The sequence below is a fragment of the Glycine max genome, chromosome 9 (genome assembly GCF_000004515.6).
Source record: "Glycine max cultivar Williams 82 chromosome 9, Glycine_max_v4.0, whole genome shotgun sequence".
Classification (NCBI taxonomy): Eukaryota; Viridiplantae; Streptophyta; class Magnoliopsida; order Fabales; family Fabaceae; genus Glycine; species Glycine max.
The window spans coordinates 43,432,654-43,458,317 of NC_038245.2; the positions used below are offsets into that span (position 1 = coordinate 43,432,654).

Below are 25,664 nucleotides of genomic sequence, written 5' to 3' on the forward strand. Positions count from 1 at the left end.
CAATTAAGTATAAATAACTATTAAATAAATATTTTTAAAGTTATTTTTATTATATTTTTATCATAAAAAATGATTCATATTATCTAGGGATGAAAGGAGACGCAAGAAATGATTGATTTTACTGCTAAGCATGTTGTTAAACCTGATATTGTGGTTATTCCAATAGATTATGTCAACACTGCAATAGAGCGTCTGGCCAAAACAGATGTGAAATATCGATTTATAATTGACATTGGAAACATCTTAAAGGCAAGCCCTTGAATACAGAAATATGCCTTCGGGCTTCAGACTTAGAGACTAAATGTTTCTAAAAGTGACTTGTGTTTGTCGTAATTAATGAGTTTTTGCTTGGAGGATTTAGATACACTACTCCTCGATATAATAAGTAATTAAATGTGGGGCGTGCAAACCTTGGTTATAATCTCTTTGGGATGAAAATCGTTTTGTAATATATATATATATATATATATATATATATACACACATTAATTTAAAGAGTGACATTGCATGTGTGAGATTTTGAAGATGTTTAATGTTTTTAATTATTTTGATTGTCAAGAAATATCTTCTATTAAACATTTTTTAGTTAAGCCAGCGTGTCATGAAATAACAAAATGAAAGTTTTTTTTTTTCTTTTCATTTTTGTTGTTAAAGGGAGAACAAAGAAGAAAACGTGGCATCAATTTAATTTTTAATGGATTACTGAATGATCTTAAAATTTAATCCACACTCTTACTCTGTGTATTTTTCTTCAATAATTACTTGGTACTAACGTTCTTGATCCGTATGATAATAATTGTCGTAAGATAATTTCATAAGGAATTAAATTTGAATCCCGTATTACATCCAAAATAATTAGTTGGTATCCTGCTGAAAAAATAAAGACAAAGTAGTTGTGTATGTTACATTCTTTTAATATATAATTTAGTAATGCAGAATGGAAAATATTTTCTTAAAAATTACACTCACTAATTTAAATCCATTGAACATTAATTCTAGATGTAAATTATTGAAATATTTTTTATTCAAAAAAGTAGTAGCCAATATTTCTTAATAGTCAATCATTGAACATGAAAGTCTTCAAAATTCCATTTTTATTTTTATAATATTATTTTTATCTTCAAAGGTAATAATCGTAGTTTTTATAATTGGATGGGACTAGCCGTTTGATGGGAACTAAGAAGGTCATTGATTCAGACAATTCTAAAAATCAAGAGTAAGAAATAGATTTTATTATATTCCAAATTAAATAAGCACAATATGTGCCTCAATGGAGAAACTTGTTACAGAACATGTACATTAAAACCCCACCACCGCCCAATTTCCTTCTCATAACCAACACAAATTAACTCCCCTGACATTGTGAAATAAATCAATAAAAAAATGTAAAAAACAAGTAAAGTTAGTGGCAGAAAACCGTTTTAACTTTTAAGTCAATAATTTTAAAATAGTACATTTATAATTAGAGTTTAGTTTTTATGGACAATTGAAATACAAAATTTTAGACCGACAAACAACAAAAAATCATAGTAGGTATTTAAGGTAATTATGGTTAACTATAAAACATAGTATTGGACATTTAATTTACAATTAAATATACTGAGGATTTAACTTAATTGGTAGAGTAGGTGTATGTGTTATAAATTCCTAATATTATATTCAATTTTTACGTATAAAAAAAATTATAGATAAATGTTAATTTAAAATTATTTAATAATATCAATATTTACAATACTTATATAATTATTTGTCACCAAATTAGAAGCCTCCAGCCCTCCACTCCACACTCCACAGTAGTACATACAATTTAAAATTCTCATACAATATCAGTACCTACAATACTTATTCTTTTAATTATCCGTCACCAAATTACAAGCCTCCAGCCCTCAACAGTATTACAAATTAAAGTTAAAATAAACCAATAAAAAATATTTTTATACTGGCTTTATACTTTCATCATAATTTCTACTTTCTAGCAAAAATTCTGCAATGCTTGCTTGTATGCAAATTGCACGATGAGAGAATACTTATGCACAGAGTCACGCTTATTATTTATATATCTTCCTCCTCTACAAGTTCTCGGCACAGTCAAGTACTTTTAATTGGAGGACTTTCTAAGCGGACATAGTCATACATAACTCCCATGAAAGGACTTATGCCTTTTGACTGTGTCAAATAGATGGTGTTCTTTCCATTCACCAAATGATTGCTACCTACAGCTATAGTATGCAACCTATACAATCCATGAATTCCATGTCTTGCTATGGCATTGTCATCGCCTTTTAGCCCTGTTGAGAAGTGGGGAAGCTTTGCATTCAGGTCATTGAACCTAACCTGATCATCCCCATATAAAAAATTTGTTAGCTTCCATAGTCATTCACTCATACGCATAACTGAAACAAAAAAAAAAAAAAAAAAGATCAATTATGGAAGAAATGAATTGGTGTACCTCCAATCTAGCATTAGTGGTAGATGCCAAGGCCACTTGGAATGTGTAATTTCCTGGCATTATGATATTTTTAAGTTGGAATTGAATTTGCCATGTGGTTGGCATGTATGATTTTTCTGGTGTGCTCCTGCATACACATTAGTGCAGTTTAGAGGAGAAAACCAACAATGCTTGACAACTATAACAAATTCTATATATTGACAAAAAACAATACCTGGTGACTTGAGCATAAAACCAATCATTGTGATAGTCAGATACACCAACAGTGTAAACGAGATCATGGTTTGGATATAACTCAGTGTAACGTTCCCACAAGCCGTATTGCCTAAACCTGTCATAGTAGAAATAGTTTGAGAAAATGGAAAAAAAGAGCATATTAATAGAAGAAAACATTAATTGTTGAAAATGGGTTTTGGGCTAACTTGTCTTGCTTATCGTTCTGGAATAATCTGTTCACCAACTTGGGGTTAGGGTCTGGCATATAGAATTCCGCAGCTGAGCGATCAGGGATCCCAATTTCCCATAGAGTAGGACCATTTCTTGGAGGATTATAAACAAGTGAATTCAAGTTGATATTGCCCCCTACAAGTACATTACATACAAGTCATTGTCTAATGAAGCAAGCTATTAACTAACTTTCTAAAAAGTTCAAATTTTTATCAGTGCAGAAGCTCACAAATAGTTCACGTTTAAATAATTTATGATTATACATTTAACAATGCATGGGTTTGTAGTATCTAGTACTATAACATCCTGGTATGATTCCAATAAAAATGGAACTAATCATGATTGCGTAGTCAGAGTTCTAATTCGATGTCATGAATCAATTACTCAAAAAGCTGAAGTTGTTGGATAAAAGCACATAAATATTAATATTTAACATACACGAGAGACGAAGATATTTTACCCCGCTCGATGGTAATTTTAGTTTTATATCTATAATCTCCAATAAAACCAGGAACCCATGCATACAAGTTGTAATCCCCGGGTACAATATTTTTAATCAAGAAGTGTCCAGCTTTGTCAGCTTGAATCCAGAATTGGTAACCCTGTGAGTGACACATATAATTCAAATTTCAGACCCTTTTTAGCTGAATGTATCACTAGCCCTTCAAAGTTCAAGAAATTAAATCTAATTGGCTCCTACACCAAATGTACCTTGCTTTCTTTTTGCCATGATCCTGTATCTCCAGGCAAAGCTAAACCAACATAAGCATTGTTAGCAGGTTGATCTCTCTTTCCCCTGATGAAAAAGGTAAAGCAATGAATTTATTAACTTGTTTTTATTTAAGTTGACACTATGCAATCAAAGAATAAAATGAAGGTAAATAAAGCATAGGCATATACCCATCTTGGACTAGTAGTCGTCCTGTCACTGTTCCCCGTTGATTGGGTGGAAGGAAATCTTTTGATCCAACGAAATCATAAGGCCATCTTCTGACTTCATTGGATAACTAATTTTCCAAAGAACAATAATATATTGTGTCATAACATAATCACTTAACTCAAATAATGTATAATAAATTATCACAGGTGACTATAGTTAAGGGTAATAATAAGTATATACCTGCTCTACAGCATCTGACCAGAGAGACCGAAACTGGGATTTGTTTGGAACAGAGTTAAGGTAGACAAAAACTGGACCAAAAACCTTTTTATATGTCTCCCCTTCACCAAATGCCATGGTTACCTCCTTGCCAGCATAATGAGTACTCACAAACATCTAAACAAGAAGAAAACAAAAATAAAGAACAACAACAAAAGAAAAAAAACAGGGACCAGGTACTTTAATTTTCACTTATTTGGTTCTGTGATTGTGAATGACAACTGACATTCTAACTGTAACTAACTAAATTCTAAATTTTGTTTTAGGCATATGTTCTGAAGTTATAAATTTGTGTTGGGTGATGAGAAGAAATTCTTAAGGAGGCATTACTTTTGAGTGCACTCTATTTTAGTTTTTCTTTTTTTTAGGGGTATTTTGTGGTGAAAATGACAATATTAAGATATTGATACAAGTTTAACATAGTAGTATTACAATTGTCTATACTTGTTCAATTTTAAACAGAGGGATTATAATTTAACAGACAACACTTATCAAGACTTATTCATGCTTTGAGGTCACAGATTGAGCTGTTGCTTCCTGCACTCTTTGTGGAATGTTTTCTTGACCTTTTGGTTTGGTTATTCTGTAAATAAATAAAGAGAGTGCATTCTGGAATGTAATTTTACATTTCAGATTGATCATTCCGAAAGCAAAAAGGGAGTGCAGGAAGCAACTGAAAAGTGCAAGAAGCAGTAGCCCACAGGTTGAACTTACGGAAAGAGTAGTTGGGCCAACATGAGAGGTGAGGTCTTGCTTAACGGGCCCAGCGTGGCGGAACTCATTACTGGGTGTTATCAACCAGAAGCCCACGGGTGCTAAACCATCCTGGGTAATCCACCCATGAACAGTGTTATCTTTGTTCTCACTCGAGTATTGGTATTTGTCATCCACCTAAACCCAACACAACAACAAACAAGTCAATGCCATAAACATTATAAACAACAAAAATAACAAAAAAAAACAATGTCAATTCAAACAACAGGCATAAAAGAGTTACCTCTCCCTTAAATTGTTGCTCAGATGAATTGGTTAAGAGAACAGCTTCAGGATACGCCAGGGGTTGACCCGATGCTCTATCTCTCACAGATGGCATGTTCCTTTGCCTAGTATCGGATATGGCCATGTAGTGGAACCTGGATATTATTGGTTGTTTATTACTTATAAGCATACTTGTTTTATTCTTCCACTTTTAAAACTGAATTGTACTTTACAAGGATGTATCATATATCATATATGTATTCTCAAACTAATCTATTTATATTAACCTACCTGTTTACTAATACTTTATTTGTTGGGATACTTTTCTTCAAGCCATTTCATATTTAGTTCTTTAAAAATTTGAAATTTTCCATCCACAGTCAATGAAAAGTACTAACAGTTTTTCAAAAATCAAAGGAAAATATTTTTTTTCATTGACTTTTCTCATGGTGACATTTTTCCACTTACCTGGTTTCGTCGAGTTTGAAAACAATCCTAATTTGATCAATCTCCACTGCAGGTAATCCTGAAGGTCGATTAAATATTGCGTATGAATAAAACCCATAATCACCTCTTCGCAATATATACCTGCGCCAAAAAAATTATGTCAAACAATTAATGTCGGTGAGCTGATTCTGTATTTGTTTTCAAACTGTATGAAAAATTAAGGTTTGGAATCCACCTTTTGTCTATGTTCATGGGGACACTTGAGCCTTTCATGGAAGCTGTCCATGTTCTTAAAAATGAAATCTCCACTATATTCTCGTTTGCTGCAATGACTGAGAAATCTGTCCCACGGATTCTGCAGTACAGTTTAAATCGTAAATTTGAATTGCATAAACTTGCGTTACTTCTACCCTTTTTTTATTATCTCTCTATTTTCCATTACATAATTTATCATTTTTTTCTCTAACAGTTTTTTTTTTCTTTATCTCCCATCTTTCCACCCATACACCTTAAAAGTAGGGTAGGTTCAATATTTTCCATAAAAATAAACAAAAGAGAATGAAAAGGTGATAAAAGAAAAAATAAGCGTAAATTGATAGTTTCTAAAATATATATACCTCTGAAACATGCCATGTTTTCCTGGTTCATTCCAAACAACGTCCAAGTACCTATAAATATGAAGGCAGATTTTATATTTATATCAATCAAAGCGGGACATATGTGGATCCAATTTTTATGCCAAGCTATACTGGATAACTTTGAAGATAATCCTAACCTAAATGTAATTTATTTAATCAGAAGTAGGGGATGGGTATATATACCCTCTATCGTCTTCTTTATTTTTTGCCTCAAGTACATTTTTAATTCCATTATATATTCCAATGATATCGCCCTCGGGATTTGACAAATTGAGAGAAATGATGCCGTTGTCAATCACCACCTGAAAATCAAGTCGAGACTTAGTATAAGTGTAACTTAATGGTAATTTATTTTATTTTTGACAAAATTATATTTTTATTTCTTTAGTCGTCTCTAATTTTGATTTTAGTCCTTGACATTAAAAAGTTTAATTCTTTGAGAATGGAAATATATTATTATTGTTAGTATCCAATCAGAAAAATGTGATCGTTATCGTCCAATCAGAAACACGTGACATCTAAACTTTGAATCACATCGAATGTTATTAGATGATTAAATTCGTGAATGAATTTAAAAGAAAATTAAAATTTAAATTAAAGACAATCAGAGGACCAAAAATTCAATTTTATGTTTATTTTTTCAATATTTTAAACGAATTATTGTTTTCTAAAAAAAATTAACTGGTATCACCTGGTGAGGATTTTCGGTATTCAGCTTGACTGGGGGAGGAGACGTCGAAACGCTTCTGCAAGTGGAAGCATTGCATAAAATTAAAGAGAGTTAAAAATAAAATAAAATAAGTTCAAGGTGTGGCGTTGTCATTTCACAGTATTTATTAAAAAAAAATAGAACAAATGGACAATAGGATACTACAGCTTGAGACTGAATGAATAAATATTGTGCAATATTTATATACAATTTTTTATAAGAAATAAAAAGTATAAAATAAGAGAGATGTAATATATATATATATATATATATATAGAAAAATAAATGTAAAAAATTATATAAAAATCAATATAAAAGATGTATATAATATTAATAATATAATTTGATATTCAATTCTACCATAGGGTTCATTTTTAGGGGACCTAGCTATTGGAATTGGAATCAAATACAATTGCCTTCATCATTTGATTTAAATACAAAATGAGACAGGAATAGGAAGATAAAGAAGTATTTAGCCTTTAAACTTTAGGTGTATTAAATTATCTATATATATATATATAATTTTAAAAATAATTATTACAAAAACCAATAACTTTTTCATACATTATCAACATATTCAAATTAAAAAATATAATATTGAAAGATAGACGTGAGATTAATGTCAAGGACAGTTACTAAGTATTAGACAGTTTGCACCTTAAAAGTTTTATGGTTCAATTTTGAAAAATGATTTACGTCCATCTATCTTTGCTCATCATAATTAATGTAAAACCACCCCTGTCCCCACACATATGTGTTACTGTGTATGTACACAGTTATGGAGTGTCTATGGAGTACTGTAAAAGGTAAAAATAATTAATCTTAATTATATACAATAATACAAATAATTAAATTATTTTTTATTTAAATCGGATTCTTACTAGACTGTACATTTATATGACCAAAATTAGCTAATAAGTTCTCACACTGTCGAAAACGAGAGAGACAGAGTCACAGGAAAAACATTTAATTAAATGCCGTCATCGATCTATTTTATATGAAAAATGATAGGTGTGTATATTATATATATATATATATATATATATATATATATATATATTTATATATATATAGAAAAAAGAGAGAAAAAAAATAAAAAGATATGATGAATAATGTAATATAAAAGTCAGCAAAAATGAAAAGAAAAATGGGATAAAAGAGAAGTAATATAATTCTATGAATATTGCAGTAAGAAAAATCTATGAATATAATTTTATTTTTATATGCAGATTTAAACCGTAAAGTTAACACGTAAAATGTAAAAGTGACTTGAAATAAAATAAAAATGTAAACAGCAAGCTCCAATTTTAGGTGTATTTAAATTATTGTCGTGTTTTGAAAGGGAGATTCGGTTGTTACTGAAGTAGACCTTCAGCCAATACTATTTGGTGCATCCTCGATTCGAGTAATGCCATTGCAGAGACTAATTAATTAAGAAATGTTGGAGTTAATTGCATTTTCATCAAATTTTGCGTCATTAAATACAGGCCATCTATGTCTAGACTAAATATTGTGAAAACATAAATGAAACATTTGAGACAATCAAAGAATGCATGGTGCGGGTGAAAAAGTCCAAGACTAAATATTATGAAAACATAAATGAGACACATGAGAGAGTCAAAGACGTGGAAAGAAATAAACTCTTTTCATTGCCACAACTAGCTTGCAACATCTCTTTTTACAACCATAAAGTAAAGGATGCAAGTGAAAAGTAGCATACCACCGGAACCATATATATAAATAGATAAATGAAGGATATGAAATTATAAGGGGTGTTTGATTTGCTGTTCTCTTTTTTTATTTTTAATGAAAATAGAAAATGATGATAAAAATGTGTTTTGTTGGATTTTTTAAAACATTTTCAGTAAAAATATTTTCTCAAACAAACCAAAAATTGAAAACAATACAATCTCATTTTCAGTTAAAATTAGAAACCTCATTTTGGATAGAATGAAAACGCGGTATCAAGAAATATAATTTTAAGCAAATTTAAAAATATATTTTCTTTTGAAAATGCATTTTTAGTGTTTTTATTTCTTGAAAGCAAACAACAAGAAATCAAACCAAATATATTTTCAAAATTCTAATATTTTGAAAATAAAAATAATTTTCAAAAAATAAAAACAAAAAATAAAAATACAAACCAAACACAACCTAAAGTTCTCATCTATGAACGAGACAAGAGAAAAAAAAACATGACTCTTTTGTTATATGGAATCTTCTAAAATCATTATTTACTTGTAGTAACTACTAGTAATTTAATTTTTATATAGGATGTCTTCCTTCTGAATTAATGCATTTTCTCATCTCATGATCTCACTTCTTTAATTCAGATCGAGTCACACAAAGATAAGCATAGAACAAAAGCAACATTGGTATGTAACTAAGCAGAGAAGCAATCTAGAGAGAGGAAAAAAAACCTATAACAGGCACCGAGCAAGATTAAGCTGAGCTGCACAGCCACTCTAAACCACCACTGGAATATTGAAACACTTTCCACCTTCATCTTTTACCAATAAGAACCTGCAAATAACTTGAAGAGTAATTGAAGCTTCATTTCAGGTGAAGAGAAGAATATGCCAGAATGAACTCTGATACTGCTGTTAGTGATAAAAACTGAAGAGCGCTTTCACATATACATAACAAAAAAGATAAATTAACCTAATGTATAATTTCTAAAGGACACGTACAAATTACAAACCTTGACATTCACCAATGTCTTTCCCAGAAAGACCCCTAATAGAGTTACAGAAAACCATATACGTGTACGTAGGAGATGAACAGTTGATGATACCTAGTTATTTTTTTCTTTTTATTTGGAACATTAATAAGCACCTTCAAAGAAAGGTGCGGGAAGTGAATGACCTTATATATGTATAGAAGTACTGCTCAATGAACAGCTTTAGCTTCTCTTTGATGTTGTCACTTATTCCACGTACTGCTTTCTACGTTTCTTTGTTGTTGTTACTTTCAACGTTGGGCTAAAGTCCACGTGAAGGGTATAGATATCTTTAAAGAAAGAATGATGAGGATGAATTTGACAAAAGGTTGTATCATATGGTCGAATGAATTAGGAGGATAACATTGAATTTAGCATTTTGAAAAAATTAACAAGTATTTGTTCTGGTATTTTCTAATTTAATAAAACTTTAAAATGTAAAAATATATATTTAAATATATAAGAAAAGAGTGTGAAGAGAGTCGTCAAAAGACACATCATAAAAAAAGTATGATAAGACATGTCTTCATTCTTGACACTAAAAACTCGAGCTTATTATAATAATTAAAATCATTGGTCAAATTTGCAAAATTCAAGCATATATGTATTTGATGAAAATAGATGCCTATATTTAAGTCCTAGTAACAACCTTTTTAAATATCGATAAACACTTGACAACAGCTATTATTCAGTTAACAAAATTGACTAAATTTTTGTTTTCATTGATTGTGAATATATGTTTTTGTTAAGGGATTTCGTGTCGTTATACAAAAAGGACGGCGTACGTACAATCAAATTAGTGGAATGGTAACAATTTGTCAATTGATATAATTAAACACCGAAAAACTTCTAGACTAGCTAATTATATTCCAACAAGTCAAATAGAAGCGTTTGGTGCATACCTAATTCTTAGTGTTAGAAAATAATCCACATGTAGTCATTATTAGAATTAAATGACCTACTTCTTATTCTTCTCAAGTACTACACGATATCGTATTAGGGTATGGCAAACGTAAGAAGACCTATATAATTAGAAAAATCTATTTGGTTTTAAATTTTCTATCCCCTACGTGAATTATAGGTAAGAAAAGCCTACAAAGTTGAACCTGCCCCAGTTTCAAAATCATCAGAACCTATATTGGACAAAAGCGAATCTAAATTATTGCGAACCCAAGCCTTCCCATACGATAGTTCATAGTAGCCAGTATATCAACCTTCATGTTAGTTAATACTCTACAGTACCCTATATATATATATATATATATATATATATATATATATATATATATATATATATATATATATATATATATATATTTCTTCACCTTGTGTACCTAGGAGGTTGTATTAAATACTCTCTAGGAAGATGACTATTGACCAAAAGATCAAAGTGGGACACCAGCCTATAATGCTATTTCCTTTTCGATATATCTTGGCTTCTTTGGCATATAAGAAAGCGTTTGGCAAACTATAACAATCAAAATTAGTTATATACATTTTACAATAATATATTGATGATTAGTTTTAATTTTTTTCTAAAGGTGTTGTTTAAAATTAAATTGAATTCGCATATTAGCTTAATTTTAGATAAATTGCGGGTACATAGATAATATAAAATAAGACTATTAATTTTTATATATTACTAGTTCTAACTTAAAAAATATATTAAACAAGAATTGATTTTTAAAATGTAAACAATTACATACGAAACAGGAAATGGATACAATTCATGCTATAGTATAAAGTGACATGTTTTGTTAGTTAGAAAGAGTCAAGGAATCATAGTAGAAGAGATAGAGGACAAGTGATAAGGCATGGAAAAGCATCGGCACTTAACAATTAGCACCCGTCAAAATCTTTTGACTTTTTTTTTAAGAATTAGCTAGGCAATGGTAAATGGACTTGGAACATAGCGGACTCATTTACAAAGTGCTAGACAGTGCACTTCTTAAGGCTAAGTCTCTGTGGGTGGGTCTTCATTTGCTAAAATATTTTCTTAAATTTATGAATAATTCTATATCCTTATGTATCATTCTCCTACAAATTCTCCTATTACCCTAGTAAGTAATAAATATGTTTTATATTTTTAAGACATTAATGTATTTACTTTTTATTTAATATTTATTATTAAAGCTAGTAGAAGGATTTTTGGAAGAATTTAGTTAGAAGAATATACATTAGTCTAGGTTTAATTTATTCCATAAGATAGCATTGTTATCTCTTGTGAGGCTATTCTTTTTTACTAAATTATACAAATTTTTCTTAAACTTTGAAAAAGTTACACAAGGCACTCCTCTGTTTTCACCAATTATTCCCCCTCCCCTTCTGTCAATGTGTTAAGTGACAAGTATTAATAAAATTGGTAAAACTTAAAAAAGTCATTTATCTCTTTGTGTTATTTCTGTTGTATTATTCTCATTTAACACTCTTATTTTCTTTGAGTCAACAATGCTAATTACTGAGGGGACACCATGTAATATTATATTTGATAAACATTTAGGAATTTTTGTAGGTTTTAAAAATGAACAAGAGTTTTGTGTAATTCATTATTTTTAATGTATATAAACTGGAATATTTTGCTTTTAAAAGTATTAAAGTATAATACCTTTTTTTAAAAAAAATTACCTACATGATGTAAAGTTTTGAAAAACCAATTTCTAACGGCCTTTTCCTGACAAAAAAATTGTAGCATTTTCAACCATGTTATAAATGTGTAAAAGTTGTCAGAAATTGACTGAGAAAGTCAATTTATACAAGTAAAATCTTTTTTAAATAACTCAAAAAGCAAAATGTACCATTTTAATTTTTATAAAAAAAAAAAATCCTCTGCAGACAGCACGGTAATGGATTGACCACGGACTAAAAGTCATTCCTTTTGCCCAAATAAAAGGAAATGACTCAAAATTTTAATTCAGCTAGAAGGTGTGAGATATGGTATTTTTTTAATCCGCAGATGTGAGAAAAGTATCAAAACATTAATAATAATTTATGCATTTGATTTAACCAACAGTTACATCTCTTTGATAAATATGGTATGAATTTAGTCCAAAATATTTAATTATACACACATGAAATACAGAAACAAAGTACTCCACATAGCAAGATTTATAAAAGATAAATAAATACATAGTAAGAGATAACTGAGCTACGACGTACCTGATTTATATATGCAACTAAATTAATTATCCTCTGATTTCTTCGCGGACGTAATTCTATTTTCTTCTTCGCAATAAGCACTAGCGACTACTACAAGTCTACAAGACTACAACGCTGGCACTGAATCACAGGCAATAAAATCAGTAAAAAAAAAATGTTAACGATTGCGCATAGTTAACAAATAATAAAATTAAGAGAGAAAATTATTATTCTTTTCAATTTGACTAACTGATAGATAAGAATAAAATTAAGGTTTAATTGCATCTTTTTACTCTTAACGTTTTAATTCTTTTTGCAAATTTTATCTCTAATTTTCTAATTTAACAAATTTTACACCCAACTTTTAAAAACTTAGCAAATTTTATCTCAATCACTTTTTCATTACTAAGCACAAAAATTGAAGGTAAAATTTGCCAAAGAATAAAAATTGGGGTAAAAAATACAGTTATATTAGAAATAAAATGATAGAGAATAAAAGCCACAAGTTTCTTTAAAGTTTAGGATAAAATGTGAAATTAATTTTTGGAGATAAAATTTATCAAAAATTTAAAAATTAGAAGTAAAAAATACAGTTAAACCTAAAATTAAATTTCAGTAAGAATATAATGTTTTTATTTCAAATATTACTACGAATTCGTGTATTTTTTTATTATACGTGTCCTTTTTGAGAAATAATTTATTTAAGTTGAAAAAAAGCTCTTTGCTATATATGAAAATTGAAATTCAAAGTTTGTGATATCATTTAAGGATCTATTCATTGAGTTTGGATATATATATAACTAGTTTATTAGAAAAAATAATTTATTATATTTTTTCATCACGAAAATATAAAAGAAGTAAGCTTCTCTCACAAATTAAAATTTATATCCACGTGATAAATATTTTTTCATTATTTAATTGTTAACAAACTTAATTTTTTATGAATTTCTTTAAAGCGGGGATAAAATATCTCTATTAAAAAATAAATAGACTAAAATTGTGAATTAAAATAAAAAGGGTTTTAGCCTTCATTTTTATATATCCCACCTTGAAAAATATTTTTGCTTCAACTTTTTGTATGGAACACAAATATCCTTCATAAAAAAACAATTTGGTTGAGTTGAATTAAATTATTTTTTTATTAGTGAGTTGAATTAAATTATTTTTTTATTACTAACTTGAATTAAATTATAATAAACGGAAAAAAATTATCTGTAAATATTTAACATAACATAGTTGCGTATCAAAAATTCAAATTTCATATCATTTGTTAAGTATTAAATACAGAGACTCTTAAACATAAATAATATTTTATTTCTTTAAATTATTCCATACAGGGACGGTTATTATATTTGGATTCTTTTTTCAGAAATAAGAAATAAGAATAATTTTCTCTTATATATCAAATTCAAATCGGATTCTTATTTAATTATGTATTTAACTTTATATATCTCACTTTGAAAAATATTTTCTTTCAATTTTTTGTATGGAGTACAGATATCCTTCATAAAAAAATAATTTTGGTTGAGTTGAATAAAATTAATTTTTATTACTAAGTTGAATTAAATTATTATAAATGGAAAAAAAATTCTCTATAAATATTTAAAATAGTTGCATACTGAAAATTTAAATTTAATATCACTGGTTAAGTATTTCATACAGGGACGGATAAACATAAATTATATTTTATTTCTTAAAATGTTAACAGTTGTGGTTCTTAATTATATTTGGACTTTTTTTTCAGAAATTATAAATAAGAATAGTTTTCTCTTATATATCAAATTCAAATCGGATTCTTATTTAATCATGTATTTAACAAGAGTGGGTGATCCGTGCACGGGTAAATAGTATTTATAATATTGTTATAAAGTATTTTAAATATATAAATATTATATTAGTTTTATATTGTAGAAACTATCTATAATAAAACTCTTTTTTATTTATTTCATCATAAATTGTAAATTATAATACTTTTAATTACTAAATATCCATTATAGATATATAGTAAATTAAATACATAACGGAATATGATTTTTAAAATATAATACATGAAAAAAATAAAAAAATTATAACTACGTGTTAGATAAGAAAGTAATTTAAATAATTATTTTGAAATGTTTCAATCAATCTAAAGTGAGAGTTTTCTATAATTTGCTATGAAACCATAAAAACTTAGTATAAAATGGCAGTGAAAAGCATTGAATAAATATGAAGAAGAAAAAATGTAAGCAATGTTTAGTTGCATAGCCAATTAATTAAGAAAAGTTTCTCACAGTTTCATTGTTGTTTATGCTAAATTTGAATAACAAAATTATTAAAAGAAATAAAGAAAATATGTATCTGCCATTTTTCTATTCGATAACAAAAAGAGTGGCAAAAAAAGAACAATTTATAAATTATAGAAATAAATTAGTAAATCTAAAATACCTATGTCTTTATCATCCATCGATCTTGTATAGAGATAGAAGCGTCTTGGACAAATCCACATCCCTTTCTCTTCAATGCATGATATTGTCATCTTTCTATCTCTTAACTCATGTGTATGCTGTTACCCAGAGCTGCAATGTATAGGTTAAATAAAGTGAATCATAACTGAATATATTATTATAAAAAAATATGAATTAATTGAGAGAAAGATTTTAGTGTCACCGAGAGAGTGGAATACAGAGAGGACCAAAGGAGAATGAATTAATAGAGTTGGGGAAAAGGGTGAAAAAGAAGAGAAAGAAGAAGTGTGAAAATGGGAGAGGAAGAGCTTATGATATGAATTTTGTTTGCAATGTAAATTTAAAAGCAAAAAGGAAGAAATAGTGTGTATAGAAGAAACTATTGCACCAGAATTTAATTATTTTAATTGTGACATCAATTTAATTGATTGATATACTTACAAATTGATATTGTGACATTAATCTTAGTGAAAGTGTTATAATTTTTTTTTAAAAAAAGGTAGACAACTATTAAAAATATGATTTTTATCAATCAATTATTAAAAATCGTTATAATTATATTTATAGATTATGAATTTTTTTTATAGGTAGTATGAATTATAATAGGAATCATGACAAAATTACAATATAAATACAAATATAATACAATTATAAATATTTAGGGTAATATATTTTTATGAATTAAAAAAACAAAAAATATTATCAATATAAGTATTATTATTATTATTATTTCAAAACCAAATTATTATAATTTTATTAATTAATTAAATTTTTGAAAAAAAAAATATTCATAACATAAATTATCAGTGAATTTATATATAATGATGTACAAATTAATTCAGCAAAAAAAATCTACAAATCATTAATTTTGTGGTAATATTATATTGAACAGATCACCTAACAATCAGATATTTGAATTGAAATAAATGACCATTAATTCAAAAAAATGAAATATATTCTATTTGCAGTTTTTCAATTCATATTTATTTTAAATGAATTTGTTGTATAGAGCTTACGAGCAAGCCATGTGTAAATTTCATTTTAAGATTATTTTTATATGAATATAATATAGATAGATAAATTGATACTGTGACATCATTTTTAGTGAAAGTGTTATAAATTATTTAAAAAAGTAGACAATTATTAAAAATATGATTTCTATCAATCAATTATTAAGAATCGTTATAATTATATTTATAGATTATGAATTTTTTTATAGGTTGTACAATTTATAATAATAATCATGACAAAATTACAATAGAAATAGAAATATAATACAATTATAAATGTTTAAGGTAATATATTTTTATGAATTAAAAAAATAAAAAATATTATCAATAGAGGTGTTATTATTTCAAAACCAAATTACTATAATTTCACAATTATTCCATCAATAAAAAAGAAATAAAACATATTATATGTGTAGTTTTCCATATTTAATTTAATTTAAATTAAATGAATTTATTGTGTAAGGCTTATGAGGAAGCCACATGAAAAATTCCTTTTTAAGATTATTTTTGTATGTATATAGTATAAATATATTTTATATAGAGAAAGATGTCTATGCACCGTATGTAAAAGGCTTTACACAAGTAATTAATTAATCACATTAACCACAGTTTGTTACATTACAATAATTCTTTAATTAAATCAAACAATAAATAATTTTAAAAAGGAAACAAAGCAAGAATAAGAAAACAATCAAAATAATCACACATTTTTTTTCGCATTCACGAAGACTCACTCTCTACATAACCATCACACCCACATTTCTATTCTCAACATGTCTTATCTTCATGATTCTCTCACCTTGGTGTTGTTGCAGCACCCACAATTTTGTTCAAGCACCCTCTTGTTTTCATGACTCACTCATTGTGGTGTTGTTGCAGCATCGCACCGACGGTCATTTACATGCACTTTCCATTGTTGTTCGGCCTTGCACACCAATATTGCATTCATTATAGATTTGAACAATAATTTCATCTCGTACTTTGTCAATTGCTTCTTTATTCTTTTATTTTCTTTGTTGTTGGTGTACATTCTCTTTTATATGATTTCTATAATAATGCAATGGGGGGATTTTTAGAGCTATGTGTGATTATTTTAATTGTTTCTTGATTCTTGTTTTGTTTTCTTTTTAAAATTATTTATTATTTGATTTAATTAAAGAACTATTGTATGATATGGCAAATTGTGATTGGTTGTTTGTGTAAAGCCTTTTACACCAATGGTGCGCAAACATCTTTCTCTTTTATATATTCCATTTTGAAAAATATTTGGTTTTAATTTTTTGTGTGGAGCACAAATATCCTTCATAAAAAATAATTTTGGTTATGTATAATACTCCGACAGCTTTCTAAGTTTCTAATTTCGTTTTCTGGCGCTGCTCCTCAATTTTCATAATTTCACAAGACAGCAAGTGTTGCCCTGAACGTTGGACTCATAAGGTCTATGTGAAGGGTATAGTTGTCTTTCAAGAGAGGATTATGAGGATGAATTTTCCAAAAGCTTGTATCATTTGAAAGACAGGCTTTAAAAGAATTAATGAGTACTTAGGAAGGGTATACAAGATTCTTACTTAGGAGTAACACTGAATTTAGCATTTTGAAAGAATTAAGAGTACTTCGGTATATTGTACTGGAATATATATATATATATATTAATTTAAACAAAACTTTAAAAGCAGTCTTTAATTGAATTTGTGTATTTTAAATATATGAATTAAATTTATTTGGAACAAAATCTTCTCATGTGACACTTCTCTCATGTGAAATCTCAGCCTTTAATTAATAAGAGATAAATTTTAAATATTAAAAAAAGACACAAGATTTTAATGGTAATGAGAACATCTAAGTAAGAATCACACCTGTACAATATATGTTGAATAATTAAAAAGTGGCCACCTAACTAATTATGTGCATATTATTGTCATCTAAATTACAGGAAGAAAAAGAAGAAAAGGAGATCGGAAAACGCTATACGGACCTGTGCCTCTTAGGAGGACTTATGGTGCACGTAGGGCTTAGAAGGGAAGAAGATGTTGATATGCTTTCCGGAACATTGAGACTCCTACACGTAAGTATATATGCCTTCCGGAACATTGCAACTAAGTCATTATTCAACCAATACTGAATATTTAACTATGGTCAACAATTTCATTCAAATATTAACTAATTTAGTATAAAGTTATGATTGGTTTGTTTGTTAATGCATAAAAAATAATAATAACTGTTTCTTCTGTAAATATAATTTTTTTCTTACACCGATATAAAGTCGAAAACCGTTATATTTTTCCATGAAATCAGGTTAATTAATATTCTCCTCTCACATATTCATACACCTCTCCCACCTTGTGATTTTTTTTTGGTATAAAATCAGGATAATATTTTTTTAGGAACATGTTAATATATTTTCTGAATTTAATTACTTAGTTAATCGAAGAAAATCAAACCTTTCGTTATCATCCTTAAATTTACTTAGTTAATGTTAAATACAATAAGATATTTAAAATTTTGCAATAAAATCATTTATATTAATTAGATTGTGTTCACAATAATACAACGGAATAAAAGGAATGTTGATAACACTTGCAACAACATAAAATGATTTATTTTGTATTTAAAATATACTACAACAATAATAAATAAAAATTATGTACCTGAATATTTTGAAGCAATAAATTTTTTCTTCAATTCCATGAATATTTTATGCCTATTCATATTGGAATCAATCTAATTAACTGCCCGTCTTCTTTTTAAGTTTAGACACTAAACTTTTGTTGAGTTTTTTAAATTTTTGTCTTGTGCACTTTGCTCTTAAAAAGTTAAGTATTGCATACCCGGACTACGATGAACAGGACGAACTAATTAGATCTTAAGGTTAATTCATTACTATAAAAAGGGTTTTCTAGTTAGTTAAAATAGATATTTTACGTCAGTTATTAACGGTAGAAGATGTCATAAAAAGTTTAAATTTTTTTACAACGGTTCAATAAACAATCATATTAAAAAAAAATATTATTCTAAGATGGTTCTTAACTAAAAATAATGATACCTTTTTAAGTTGATTCTTAATTAAGAATCGTTTTAAAAGAATACACTTTTTAAAACGGTTCTCTAAGAACCATTTTAGAATGTTTTTTTTTTAAATTAAAAATATAAAGTATTTTAAGACGATTTTCTAAAAAAATCATCTTAAAATCCTTTATATTTTTATTTTTTTCAAATGCATTTGTGATATAACTATTCACATCATTTACTGTATAATTTCTTGAATTTATGCCAAGAGTGCACCCATTACCAAATGTACCTTGCACACTATTTTAAGGCTTCCATTTTGTCCACCGTAATAGAAATAAATAATAATCACAATTATACTCGTTAGAAAATAACAACATAACAACAGTATCACAAAGAAATGCATAAAGGAGTGATGATATTATGCAGAGAACTTTGTCCACTGCAATATTACAGAAAATTATCAAAGAATCGCTCTTCAATCACAATTAAATACATTTAATTTAAAGCATAAAAAAATAGACACAAATTAATTAATTTAATTTATATCACTATTGTATTAATTGTATCAAACAATAAATTTGAATTGATTTTGCGATATACATAATAATCACTACTACTATCACTTGGCAATGTAATATCACTATCACTTTTATTATGCAAAACAATGAATTTAAAATAAGTTTTATAAAACATTAAATGGGAAGGCGTCACTATTAAACCCGTTCATCTCTGCCGCCGTGGTCGACAACCCGAGCGCCGTGGACGATCTGTCATTCCATTTCACATTCAATCATTCTTTGGATATTCATGCACGTGTCTGCTAGAATGTCAAGGCCATATATATATGCTAGAATAAGCAGTAAGAAGTTCAATCATTCTTTGGATATCTATGTTAACGATAATGACACAATTAGCTATATAACTAAAACTTAATCTTTATACATACCAAACATATATCAATTATGTTAATGATACTAGTTGCATTTGGTTATATATGACATAGATATATTAATTAACTATCTCTAAAACAATCCTATTATACAAAGTCGACCAAAAAATAAAATAATTAAAACTTAAATTTTATATCTACCAACATTTGTTATTAATTTCTTAAAGTAAGAAGGTTACACATGTTAACAAAAAAATCTCATATACCATTCTTTTTTTTTAACATAAAAAGTCGATCTTTCTCAATTTTTGTTTTAAATCTTACTTTATGTTGGATCTACTATCTTCTTAAAAAAATCCATAACTAGACCAATGCCCTTTTACCCTCATCATTTTTGTCCCTATTTTCACGAGAGAAAAAAAGAAGACTTCTAGAACTTTAAAATGATAACATTTTTACTCTTACTATAGCTCAAAATAACTAGTTTAAAATAAACAAGAAGAAATGATTCAAGGCATTCTTTATTCTCCAACAAGCAATGAAAGTCACAATTTTTTGAAGAATAGTTGGAGCCACAAGCTAATGCAATTGCTTTGTTATTTTTTTCATAGTTCTTCAACACCATTGGCATATCCTTGAAATTAAGCCTCTTCTTTTGCAAACATTTTCTTCAATTCTTGCACTTGTTTATCATAAAGACGAATTCTTTTCTCATGTGATACAAGTTTTTGCTCAGTTGCTATAATCTTCTACTTTAGCTCCCCTACTTGTGAAAGATAAGGATTAACCTCCACAGTATTTTCAGAACCTTGGTTTAAATATTTTGACAAATCGTCATCCCAAACCCAAAATTTACACATTTTATCTTCTTGCACATTATACAACAATCATTAAAAATCTTGAAATATAACACAATAGAAATCAAAACACAACATAAACCAGTTATGTCAAAAATAAAAATTTCTTACACTCCACTCCTCACTTCGCCCAAATATCTTATTTGGATGATTTTTGGTTCGAGATGTTAGTTGAATTGCCAGCTTATTGCACCAACAATGAACACATAGGGACCCGAATAACAAAGAAGAAGCTCTCATATGCATGGATGTCATTCTCTTTTCTAGACTAGAGGACATTCAACTTGCATAAACACCCTCAATGAAGCCAACCGAACAATATATGGAGGTGAACCATCGTGAATCTTAGACCGCTGGACTCTTCTTCTCTATCCCGATAATCAGCTTTAGGGGAAGAAGGCACAATCGTCTTTCCATTCTCAAACGACAACGTTTTCATTTATAAGGAATCCTAATCTTCTATTTTTTGTTTTTAATTTAATTTTAATATGATATCATCATGTTAGACGACATATGATCAGCTTATGTGTCATATTTAATCCGACGAGACATCACAGGTAACTTGTTGACAGTAGAGTTAATGAACATATCAGCAGCTAATGGATCCTTTTTAATGGTAGAAACCACATACAAAGTTTTTTCAAATACTAGAAACTTATCGCAAAGAAAAAATTTATGAAACAAATGTAAAATTCAGATATATATAAGGGATAAAAAAATATATTTAAGTTTAAATGATATAAACCTGATAAAAAATGACATGCATTAATAAAGTGTTTAGAATAGAAAGGTGACCATTGTTGTATTTTTGGGTAATTCAAATAAAGTCACATGGTGCTAGTAGCACCTGATAGCATCACAGATAGATATTAATTGATATAATGCATTTCAGTTTATATACTATTTTTCTGTTTTGAGTTTGTTATAGGTTTTCTGTTTTGAGTTTGTTATAGGTGTAACAGAATTACACCTGGAGTCATAGAATATATACTTCAGAAAATGAGCTGTAACGGTAATCAATTCATTCATCAATAAAGATTCAGTTCCTCTCAATTCTTCTCAACCTTCTTCTCTCTGTTGGTGAGTGATGGATTCCAATTGAATCCAACAAATTGGTATCAGAGCTAGTGAGATTCTGGGAAACACGAGAGCTGCGTGAGGTGCGTGTGATTCAAATCGGAAATTCGCATTGAATTAAAGATTGAAATTGAAGAAAATCACAATTGATTTTCTAGGGTCAGGGAAACACGAGAGAATTGTGAGGTTCATTTGAGTGAAGAACAGAGTGAGAAGATGAATGGAAACGGTGGATTTAACACTCACTTACCAGTGTTTGATGGTAAGAACTGGAGTCGTTGGTCAATACAGATGCGTGTGTTGTTCGAAGCACAAGATGTGCTCGAATTTGTGAATGACGGAGTTCCGGATTTGGCGGAAAATGCGACGGAAGCGCAGAGGAATTTGCATCGCGAAAAGAAGAAGAAGGATCAGAAAGCCTTGTTCTACATTCACCAGTGTGTTGATGCAAAGATCTTTGAGAAGATTGCGGAATCGACGACGGCGAAAGCTGCTTGGGACACGCTTGTGCGTTGCTATGGTGGTGATGCAACTGTGAAGAAAGTCAAGCTTCAATCACTGAGGAAACAGTATGAGAACCTGAATATGAAGCACAATGAGAAGGTAGCTGATTATGTGTCTCGCATAATTACTGTTACGAACGAAATGAAGACCTGTGGTGAGACAATTTCTGAGCAGATGATTGTTGAAAAGGTACTGCGTTCCTTAACTGCTCAATTTGATTATATAGTTGTTGCTATAGAACAGTCTAAGGACACTAGTACAATGAAGATTGATGAATTGCAAGGTAGTTTAGAAGCACTTGAATTAAGAGTAATTGAAAGAGGAAATGGAAAAGAAACAGATCAGGCTTTGCAAGCAGCATCTAAGGAAAAGTGGCGTGAAATTAAGAAGAAACAGTGGTTAGATAAGAAGGCTAAACAGAATCCCAATAGTAGTGATAAGGATAAAGGAAAATCACTGGCTGATAAGGCAGAATCATCAAATAAAGGAGGTTATAACTCAAAGCTTAATAAGAAAAAGAACTTTGATAAAAGGAAAATACAGTGTTATAATTGTGACAGATTTGGTCACTTTGCTGATGAATGTAATTAAAGATTGAAATTGAAGAAAATCACAATTGATTTTCTAGGGTCAGGGAAACACGAGAGAATTGTGAGGTTCATTTGAGTGAAGAACAGAGTGAGAAGATGAATGGAAACGGTGGATTTAACACTCACTTACCAGTGTTTGATGGTAAGAACTGGAGTCGTTGGTCAATACAGATGCGTGTGTTGTTCGAAGCACAAGATGTGCTCGAATTTGTGAATGACGGAGTTCCGGATTTGGCGGAAAATGCGACGGAAGCGCAGAGGAATTTGCATCGCGAAAAGAAGAAGAAGGATCAGAAAGCCTTGTTCTACATTCACCAGTGTGTTGATGCAAAGATCTTTGAGAAGATTGCGGAATCGACGACGGCGAAAGCTGCTTGGGACACGCTTGTGCGTTGCTATGGTGGTGATGCAACTGTGAAGAAAGTCAAGCTTCAATCACTGAGGAAACAGTATGAGAACCTGAATATGAAGCACAATGAGAAGGTAGCTGATTATGTGTCTCGCATAATTACTGTTACGAACGAAATGAAGACCTGTGGTGAGACAATTTCTGAGCAGATGATTGTTGAAAAGGTACTGCGTTCCTTAACTGCTCAATTTGATTATATAGTTGTTGCTATAGAACAGTCTAAGGACACTAGTACAATGAAGATTGATGAATTGCAAGGTAGTTTAGAAGCACTTGAATTAAGAGTAATTGAAAGAGGAAATGGAAAAGAAACAGATCAGGCTTTGCAAGCAGCATCTAAGGAAAAGTGGCGTGAAATTAAGAAGAAACAGTGGTTAGATAAGAAGGCTAAACAGAATCCCAATAGTAGTGATAAGGATAAAGGAAAATCACTGGCTGATAAGGCAGAATCATCAAATAAAGGAGGTTATAACTCAAAGCTTAATAAGAAAAAGAACTTTGATAAAAGGAAAATACAGTGTTATAATTGTGACAGATTTGGTCACTTTGCTGATGAATGTTGGTCTGGTGCTGGTAAGTGGAAGAAACCAGAGAAAGGTACAGAGCAAGCTAATCTTGCTCAAGATAGTTCTGATACAGAACCTGTTATGTTAATGGTGACAACCAATGATGAAGGCGTAGTAGTAGATTGGTGGTATTTGGACACAGGTTGTTCTAACCATCTAACTGGGAATAGGCAGTGGTTGATTAACTATGATTCCAGCAAAGAAAGTAGAATCAGGTGTGCTGATGATGAGTACTTGGTTGCTGAAGGAATGGGAGATGTGCTGGTAAAATTGAAGGATGGTGGAACTGTCTTGATTGAAAATGTGTGGTATGTGCCTGGCATGAAGAGTAATTTGATGAGTGTAGGCCAATTATTGGAGAAAGGTTACTCAGTAACTATGAGAGATGCAGTGCTGCAGCTGTTTGATAATTCTGATAAACTGGTTTTGAAGTCAAAACTGAGCAGGAACAGGACTTTTAAATGCAATGTAAAAGATTCTGGTGTGAAAGTATTGAGTACAGTGACTGAATCACAGAGCTGGCTATGGCATAGGAGATTTGGACACTTGAATTTCAAGAGTCTAACTCAGTTGAGTGAGAAGGAGCTAGTGACAGGTATGCCAAAGATTGGTGTGTGTGACAAGACCTGTGATGTGTGCTTGAAAGGCAAGCAAACCAGATTGCCATTTGCTGATCAGTCACCTATGAGAGCAAGCTCTCCACTACATGCAGTGAGTTCTGACATTTGTGGTCCTATTGAAGTGCCAACACTTGGAGGTAATAAATACTTTATTACTTTCATTGATGAGTTTACTAGAATGATATGGCTGTATGTCATCAAGCAGAAGAGTGAAGCATTAGAGGTGTTCAAGAAATTCAAAGCTGTGGCAGAAACACAGAGTGGCCAGAAATTAAAAATATTGAGAACAGATGGTGGAGGTGAATACACCTCAAAAGCATTTGAGGAATTTTGTGAAGCTCAAGGTGTTGTCCATGAGGTCACTCCCCCATACACACCACAACACAATGGACTTGCTGAAAGAAGGAATAGGACCTTGCTTGATATGGCAAGGAGCATGTTGAAACAAAAGAACATGCCTCATGAGTTTTGGGGTGAAGCTGTAACAACATCAGCTTACATTCTCAATAGGTGTCCTACAAAGAGCTTGAAGTTGAAGGTACCTATGGAGGTATGGAGTGGCAAGAAGCCCTCAGTGAGTCATCTAAGGGTGTTTGGATCTTTGTGTTACAATCATATACCAGACGTTAAGAGAACTAAGTTGCAAGACAAGAGTGAAGTCATGGTATTGATTGGATACCACTCAACTGGTGGTTACAAGTTGTACAATCCCAAGTTGAAGAAGACGTGTATTAGTAGAGATCTCTTGATCAAAGAAGATGAGTCATGGGACTGGGAGATAGGGGAAGTGAAATTCAAGGCTGCACCAGAAATCGATATATGCAGTGACAGTGAGAGTGATGATCACAGTGCTGCAGAAGTGAATAATGATGGTGTGAATGGTGTTGTAGCACCTAATGATGATGTGCCTGGTGATGTAGTACACGATGTGCCCGCTACTCCAGCAGTGAGACCACAGAGGCAGAAACAATTACCAAGGAGACTGCAAGATTGTGAGGTGCTGCC

At 29.7% G+C, this 25,664-nt stretch overlaps 2 protein-coding genes across 2 annotated transcripts; one reads left to right on the top strand and one right to left on the bottom strand.

Moving 5' to 3' along the window:
- Positions 1–1,852: 1,852 nt before the first annotated feature.
- LOC100801633 (probable rhamnogalacturonate lyase B) lies at positions 1,853–9,650 on the bottom strand. The gene is made up of 17 exons (XM_014762300.3): positions 9,529–9,650; positions 9,248–9,350; positions 6,810–6,864; positions 6,302–6,420; positions 6,098–6,148; positions 5,716–5,835; positions 5,502–5,621; positions 5,053–5,188; positions 4,770–4,946; positions 4,017–4,172; positions 3,797–3,903; positions 3,608–3,692; positions 3,357–3,498; positions 2,872–3,031; positions 2,664–2,780; positions 2,450–2,576; positions 1,853–2,334 (listed from the first exon to the last, which is right to left on the bottom strand). The coding sequence occupies exons 2-17, from the start codon at positions 9,331–9,333 to the stop codon at positions 2,089–2,091; spliced, it is 2,004 nt and encodes a 667-aa protein (XP_014617786.1). The 5' UTR covers positions 9,334–9,350; positions 9,529–9,650; the 3' UTR covers positions 1,853–2,088.
- A 12,536-nt stretch (positions 9,651–22,186) lies between these two features.
- LOC121172855 (uncharacterized) lies at positions 22,187–23,065 on the top strand. Its single transcript, XM_041005502.1, has one exon. The coding sequence runs from the start codon at positions 22,187–22,189 to the stop codon at positions 23,063–23,065; it is 879 nt and encodes a 292-aa protein (XP_040861436.1).
- The last annotated feature ends 2,599 nt before the right edge of the window (positions 23,066–25,664 follow it).